At 41.4% G+C, this 8,633-nt stretch overlaps 1 protein-coding gene across 1 annotated transcript in view; it reads left to right on the plus strand.

Moving 5' to 3' along the window:
* LOC141272373 (chloride channel CLIC-like protein 1) overlaps nt 1–8,006 on the plus strand; it is a 282,354-nt gene extending 274,348 nt beyond the window's left edge. Inside the window, exon 4 of the mRNA XM_073683028.1 lies at nt 5,706–8,006. Within this exon, the coding sequence (XP_073539129.1) occupies nt 5,706–5,960 (255 nt within the window). The 3' untranslated portion in view covers nt 5,961–8,006. The remainder of the gene's footprint in view (nt 1–5,705) is intronic.
* Nucleotides 8,007–8,633: the final 627 nt, after the last annotated feature.

Consider the following 8,633-nt stretch of genomic DNA (forward strand, 5'->3'; position numbering starts at 1 on the left):
TTTTACACTTTCTTTTAAACTTTTTTACTTAGTCTCTTTATGGGACTTCAATATTTATTTTTCTGATCACTGGTCTCATGCAATGCAATCGACATGTTTTACACTGTCAGATGTCCTGTTAGACTCAGCTGCTGGCTGAGCCTAGCAGGACACCGTACATGGCAGGCCCAGATGTCATCATGTGACCTCCGGCTGCCATGACAACGCCAGAGCACATCACGGTGGGCGCCGGAGAGGTGAGTGGATGACCCCCTCCCCTCACACTACCTTCTAAATGCCACGATCGCTATTGATCGCGGCATCTAGAGGATAGCAAAGGGTTAACATCATTGGGACCTGATCCAATCAGGTCCCAATTATGTTACCTGTCAGAGCTGTCTCTCTGCACCGCAATCGCAGTGCTTGCAGGACCCTGGGGGTCCTGAGCACTGCGAGACTGCCAACCGTTCATAAACGTCGGCGCTCCAGAGAGCCCAGCTAGCGAGGACGTTTATCTACAGTGGGCGGTCGGGAAGCGGTTAACTGTGCCCTGTGGAGTGCTGATTCGGTATGTAACAAACTCCCCTACACCCATGGCTTTCTCCTTTCAAATTCTCTTAACCTTATTGCTCTTACTAAAACATGAACCTAGCACTCAAACACCACCTACATTGCAGCTGTCTCGTATGGTGGTTTACATTTTTTCGAATACCGCTAGAACTGAGAAAAGACTAGGTGTAGGTGTTGGGCTTCTTTTGAGGTCCACACTCTGACACCCTGAGGATGGCAGTTGTGTACCGCCCACCAGTTTCTGGATCACTTTGTCACCTGGCCTCCTCCATTATAAGTTTATACTTAAAGCATATAACTCTGAGCTTCACCTCTTCAAACAAGCCTACTTTAATTACCTCCCTATCTAACAATCCTAAATGACTATTTGACACTTTTCACTTCCTCCTCAGTCTTAAAGTACATGCCCTGATCACTAACTCAGCATTGACAATATGGGCAATTATTTTAAAGAAAAAAATTGATTGTTTCTGGCAAGAAATTGTCTCCCAATTCCCTAAAGTTCACTTTCCGTCTTTGCACCCGGTCACAGAAGAAGGTTTACCAGGCTCCTTTCTTCTTCTCACTTTAATACCTGCAACAGTAACTCTATTCCCTCTCACCTTCTTCAGTCCCTCTGCCTGGCTTTCACTACATAAAATATTTAACATCTCCCTTTCTTCCCTCCAAAACCCATTACTAAAAAAAACATTCCTGTCCAGAACTGAGCTGCTAAATACAGATCTTTCTCTAATCTCCCCTTTATTTCTAATCTCCCCTTTACCTCTAAACTCCTGGAACACTTGGTCCAATCTGCTATCTCTCAAATAACTGTCTTTTTGACCCTTTACAATCTGGCTTCTGCTCTTTAGGCTATGTGCCCACGTAGCAGATTTGATGCAGAGCGTTTTTGCCTCTCTCTGGCAGAAAAAAACACATGCAAATTTACATGCGTTTTTTCTGCCAGAGAGAAGCGTTTTTTTCAGCGTTTTCGCATGCGTTTTTCCAAGCGATTTTGAGCATCACTTGGAAAAGTGCTTGACAAGTTGGTCACATAATATAAATCCATGCAACTGGCATGGATTTATAATGTGTGAACAACTGATGCTTTAAATGCAGCATCTATAGTAAAAAAAAAAAAAGAATTAAAACGTTAAAAATAAAAAAAACCTGTATACTCACCTCTCCAATCTCCTCCTGGCTGTGTCCTCTCTCCTCGGCGTACTGCGGTGTACTGTCAGGACCTGCGGTGACGTCATTTAGTCAGCTGATAGTCACGCGACCATCACCTGACCGCCGACGTCAGCGGTCGCGTGACCATCAGGTGACTAAATGACGTCACCGCAGGTCCTGACAGTACACACTGCGGGGCGCCAAGGAGAGAGAGGACGCGGCCGGGAGCAGACCGGGGGCCGCCTGAGAGGTGAATATACAGGTTTTGTTTACTTTTAACTTTTTTTATTTCTTTTTTTCACCGCGTAGTAGCCGGGATGAAGAGGAGTTGTAGTCTCCTCTTCATCCCGGGTACCACACGCACCGCGAATACGCTGCAAATTCGCAGCCATTGAATTTAATTGAAACGCAGCAAATCCACATATACCTGCGGGTTTGCTGCATTTAAATGTTCCTCAATGGCCGCGAATTTGCAGCGTAATCGCGGTAGAAATGATCATGCTGCGTTTTGCAACGCAATGCGAATTCGGCGCGCAAATTAGCGCATCATGTGCACAGCACATCCGAATTCACATTGCTTTGCATGGCAGACTGTTTTACAAGCGTTTTCGCAGCTGTAAAAGCGCTACGTGGGCACCTGGCCTTACACTCTACAAAAATTTGCCGTAGGCTATGTGCCCACGATGCAGAAATACTCCGAATTTTTTCCTGAGCGTTTCTGCATCTCCCTGGCAGAAAAAACGCATGTGGATTGTACATGCGGATTGTACATGCGTTTTCCTGCCAGGGACATGCGGATGTGAAGCGTTCTTCACATGCATTTCTGCATGCGGGTTGACAAGCGCTTTCCAAGCGATTTTAGCATCACTTGGAAAGTGCTTGACAACTTGGTCACACTATATAAATCCATCACCTCCACCCTACTACAAAATACCAGTGATTGTCTTCTCTGACATCATGTCCTCTATCTAAAACTGAATATGTCAAAAACTGAACTCCTTAGGCCAGATTCATCAAAGCTTTTACGCAAGAATTCTGGTGTAAAAGGTTGAAAAGTCAAAGTTTTGCGTCTTTTGACGTTTTCTCTCCAAGTTCTCCGAGCTTAGCCAAAATGGGCAGGACAGGGGTGTGACACCACAGCTCGTCTATTTCATGGTGAGCTGTATCATTCCGTACCCAAGAATTTTTCTGGCGTAGCTCACGGAGGCACACGCCACTTGTTAGATGCTCCAGATTCATGAACGCCGGTCTTGATGACTCGGGCCTCTTATGTTTTCTCACTCTACTAACCTACCTAAACCTGAAATTGCCATTTTTATGCATGGTTGTACCATAACTCCCAAGCAGCACGCTCTCTGTCTTAGAGTTATATTTGATTCAGAGCTTTCATTCACTCCCTATATCCAATTACTTGCTCATTCATGTGACCTGCACCTCAAAAACATTTCTAGAATTCGACCTTTCCTTACCTCTGACTCTGCAAAAACTGTTACTGTTGCTCTGATTCATTCTAGCCTAGACTACTGAACATTCTCTAATAATCAGACTTCCTATTGCTAAACCCTCCCCTCTCCAATCTATCCTGAATGCAGCAGCTAGGATCATTTTTCTGTCCAACTGCTGCACTAATACCACTACTCTGTGCTAGTCTTTGCACTGGTTTCCCATCCTCTATAGAGCACAATATGAACTTATCACTTTTACTCACAAAACTATCTACTGTTCTGCAGTGCCCTACATCTCTTCCCTCATATCTACCACCCTACCCATCCTCTACATTTAGCTAATGACCTAAGACTACCATCCTCTATAATCCAAACCTTTCACTCCTGTCTCCAGGATTTCTCTCGGGCTGCACCAGTTTTCTGGAATGCACTACCCTAGAAAATCCGGTTAATTCCCTGTATCCAAAGTATTAGGTGCACCCTAAAACAAATTTCTTTACACTGACCTATCACTTCATCTCCCTAATCTAACTAACTATAAACTCTTTCCCTTTTCCATGCACTCAGTAGCTCTTTGTACCTACAGTGGTGGCCAACAGTATTGGCACCCCTGCAATTCTGTCAGATAATACTCAGTTTCTTCCTGAAAATTATTGCAATCACAAATTCTTTGGTATTATTATCTTCATTTAATTTGCTTGCAAGGAAAAAACACAAAAGGGAATGAAGCAAAAATCAAATCATTGATCATTTCATACAAAACTCCAAAAATGGGCCAGACAAAAGTATTGGCACCCTCAGCCTAATACTTGGTTGCACAACCTTTAGCCAAAATAACTGCGAACAACCGCTTCCGGTAACCATCAATAAGTTTCTTACAATGCTCTGCTGGAATTGTAGACCATTCTTCTTTGGCAAACTGCTCCAGGTCCCTGATATTTGAAGGGTGCCTTCTCCAAACTGACAGTTTGAGATCTCTCCACAGGTGTTCTATGGGATTCAGGTCTGGACTCATTGCTGGCCACCTTAGACGTCTCCAGTGCTTTCTCTCAAACCATTTTATAGTGCTTTTGGAAGTGTGTTTTGGGTCATTGTCCTTCTGGAAGACCCATGACCTCTGAGGGAGACCCAGCTTTCTCACACTGGGCCCTACATTATGCTGCAAAATTTGTTGGTAGTCTTCAGACTTCATAATGCCATGCACACGGTCAAGCAGTCCAGTGCCAGAGGCAGCAAAGCAGCCCCAAAACATCAGGGAACCTCCGCCATGTTTGACTGTAGGGACCGTGTTCTTTTCTTTGAATGCCTCTTTTTTTTTTTTCCTGTACACTCTATGTTGATGCTTTTTCCCCAAAAGCTCTACTTTTGTCTCATCTGACCAGAGAACATTCTTCCAAAACATTTTAGGCTTTCTCAGGTAAGTTTTGGCAAACTCCAGCCTGGCTTTTTTATGTCTCGGGGTAAGAAGTGGGGTCTTCCTGGGTATCCTACCATACAGTCCGTTTTCATTCAGACGCCAACGGATAGTACGGGTTGACACTGTTGTACCCTCGGACTGCAGGGCAGCTTGAACTTGTTTGGATGTTAGTCGAGGTTCTTTATCCACCATCCGCACAATCTTGCGTTGAAATCTCTAGTCGATTTTTATTTTCCGTCCACATCTAGGGAGGTTAGCCACAGTGCCATGGGCTTTAAACTTCTTGATGACACTGCGCACGGAAGACACAGGAACATTCAGGTCTTTGGAGATGGACTTGTAGCCTTGAGATTGCTCATGCTTCCTCACAATTTGGTTTCTCAAGTCCTCAGACAGTTCTTTGGTCTTCTTTCTTTTCTCCATGCTCAATGTGGTACACACAAGGACACAGGACAGAGGTTGAGTCAACTTTAATCCATGTTAACTAGCTGCAAGTGTGATTTAGTTATTGCCAACACCTGTTAGGTGCCACAGGTAAGTTACAGGTGCTGTTAATTACACGAATTAGAGAAGCATCACATGATTTTTCAAACAGTGCCAATACTTTTGTCCACCCCCTATTTTAGGTTTGGTGTGGAATTATATCCAATTTGGCTTTAGGACAATTCTTTTTGTGTTTTTTCATTGAAGACAAATTAAATGAAGATAATAAGACCAAATAATTTGTGATTGCAATCATTTTCAGGAAGAAACTGAGTATTATCTGACAGAATTGCAGGGGTGCCAATACTTTTGGCCACCACTGTATACTTGTACAGATACTGGCTGGTGACTGGTTCATGTAGTGTTATTTAAATGCTCCTAGTTATTATACTGATGGTTGGTCCTTACATGACAACCACTTTTATTTTATTTTGTGTCACCCCTATTTTCTCATAGATTGTAAGCTTGCGATTTCCCTCCTGTAAGTACACTTGTAAGCTCAATCCTGTTTGTATGTGTTACTCTGTAATGTCTTATCTGGCTTGTACAAGTTCACGCTGAATTGTAAAGTGTTACAGAATATGTTGGTGCTATAGAAATAAAAATGATTAATATCAACAAATCCATAATTTTCCACTCTTGCTTTGTTTTTTTTTAAGGCCATCAGTTCTGTTATTGGTAGATTTGTGGTCCATCCGGTGGAACTTTTCAGCCATACTATTGGCAGGAGCCTTCGCAACATCATGAGAGAGATCCCCAGCCAATGGCAGCTGCCCGTCTTTCTTCTATTTCCTCTCACCTTCATCAGTGTTGTGATTGCAGCACTCACCAAAAAAAAGGATGTAATTTGTCATCAGGCCAGAGTAACCACCAAGTCGAGGACCACTAAGGATGCTCTGATGTCTAGTACTTAAGCTATTTGTTTTAAAAAATTCTGGAAAATTGTAGATAACCACGGTTTGGGTGCTGCTCCTCTCTTTGTAGGTACATTGGATTGCTTTGATCATGAGGTACAGATTGGACACGTTTTGTATTGTACCCAAGTTGGCACTGACTTATATCTTTAGACCCATCCTTTATAGATTGTGAAAGTTGCAAGAAAACTCATCCTGGCTCATCTGGACGGACCTACGGTATAAAGAAGTAAAAGAAAGAGGTCCCCATATGAAAAATTAAAAATAGTCCCTAACCGATTTGACACTGATTCATAGCAACGCGCCTCTTCATCCTGCCAGTTGGTTCTCTTGCCCCTGGTCTTTCCATGTAACTTTGATTTGTCCCTCAGCTTTAATTGATATCCCGATAGTGTCTGGAGAGATGGAATACTGCACATCGCCTGCATGAAAGAAGTCCCAACACCAACCTGAGATGGTAAATTCCCTTTTCTATAGGCCCTATAGCTGCTGACTCACACATGGGCATTAATATACATGGAAGTTTGGTTGTTTTATCATCAAATCATGTGATTACAGCTTCGTGGTCATCGAGCTAAAGCCCCAGTAGATCTCTGTCCACCTAAATAGTTAATAGAAAAAATAGAACAACCTCTTAATAGATCTGTTCTCCAAACTAATTCTAGATGAACGCCACATTTGTATAGGGAATGTAGGTAGAATTTTAGCTATAGGAAATATTCAATCAACTAATATAGACCTTGAAGGTCTTTTGACTGTTCCTTCCAGGAGTGGAATTTCAGTTTTCATTTTTTAAGGTTCTTTTTTTAATTTTCAAATAGCAATTATGAATTTTTTTCCCTGATAAATAGGGATTTTTTTTAATAGATATTTGTGAAAAAAATTTTAGAATAGATTTTAACTGTAAGGCTATGTTCACACATCATGTTTTTTTTGGCGTCAATTTTCTGCAGCAAAATCTGATCTTCAAGGGCATTTTGTTCAGGATTTTTCTTGCAGTTTTGGTGTTTTTTTATGCGTTTTTTGTGCATTTTTTTCACTGTCCTTCTGTCTCTTTTTATTCATGTACATAAAGTTCTGTGAAAAAAAGAACCCCATTCTATTTTGGCATAAAAAATGCTAAAAAAAACCCGCTGAAACAAATTTTGGTGCGTTTATGATGCTTTTTTTCACCGCCTATTTCTTCCTATGGGTGAAAAAACGCTGAAAGAAGTGACATGCTGTATTCTCCAAAAACCCAACCAAGGCACAAAATCCTGAACAAAAAAAACCATGATGTGTGAACAGAGAATTCTGGTTTCTCATAGACTTTGCTAGTACTGCAAAAGGCAGCTGAAAATGTGCATAAAAACTCTGAAAAAACCATGATGTGTGAACATAGCCTAACTCGCGTAATTAAATGAAAAAGCTAATTCTTCTCACCATCTTCTATTTTGTGAAAATAGTTTTATAGAAGCTTCTTATGCAAATTCTTACAGTTGCAATTTTGCTTTGGTCATTCCTATTGGAGTGTTTGTTATCCTGTCACTTACCAGAACACACATATTTCCAAGAAAGCTTAGATATCTACAACCATTAGCGATCCAACTCATTTTACAATAATTCTTAAGCTAATTTTACTAAAATCAATGAGTTCTACTGGCAGAACCAATTATAATTTCTGCTTCAAATATATTTTTTACACATTTGTATTGCTTAGTTAGCTATTGGTCAAGAAAATGATGGTCTGACCACATATTTATATGTACACATCTATGGCTATTTGAAGTCAGAAGCCAGTATGTAGTTTTTTATGTTCTTTTAATTTGGTCAAAGAAGTTAGAAACTTTTGAATGAAATAGATTGAATTTTAAAGTCTTTAATACAATTGTCTCTCAATCTGTAGACCTCCAGTAGTTGAGGATCCCTATCCCACAACAGCTTAGAAGCTGCAGTTTCTCGAGAACTAGAGAGCCACAGATTGAAGACCCTTGCTCCAAGATTATGTTACTGAGTTGTACAGGGTGTGCCATTTATATGGATACACCTAAATTAAATGGGAATAGTTGGTGATATCAACTTCCTGTTTGTGGAACATTAGTATATGGGAGGGGGAAAACTTTTCCAGATGGGTGGTGACCATGGTGGCCATTTTGAAGTCGGCCATTTTGGATCCAACTTTATTTCTTTCAATGGGAAGAGGGTCATGTGACACATCAAACTTATTGAGAATTTCATAAGAAAAACAATGGTGTGCTTGGTTTTAACGTAGCTTTATTCTTTCATGAGTTTTTTACAAGTTTATGGCCACTTATAAAATGTGTTCAAAGTGCTGCCCATTGTGTTGGATTGACAATGCAACCCTCCTCTCCCACTCTTGACACATTGATAGCAACACCGCAGATGAAATGCTAGCCCAGGCTTTCAGTATTCGTTGTCTCAGATGCTGCACATCTCGTATCTTCACAGCATAGACAATTGCCTTCAGATGACCCCAAAGATAAAAGTCTAAGGGAGTCAGAACGGGAGACCTTGGTGGCCATTCAACTGGCCCACGACAACCAATCCACTTTCCAGGAAACTGTTCATGTAGGAATGCTCGGACCTGACACCCATAATGTGGTGGTGCACCATCTTATTGGAAAAACTCAGGGAACGTGCCATCTTCAGTTCATAAAGAGGGCAACACATCAT

Source organism: Phyllobates terribilis, unplaced genomic scaffold, assembly GCF_046119375.1.
Source record: "Phyllobates terribilis strain yellow unplaced genomic scaffold, ASM4611937v1 Scaffold_5__5_contigs__length_657084704, whole genome shotgun sequence".
NCBI classification, from domain to species: domain Eukaryota; kingdom Metazoa; phylum Chordata; class Amphibia; order Anura; family Dendrobatidae; genus Phyllobates; species Phyllobates terribilis.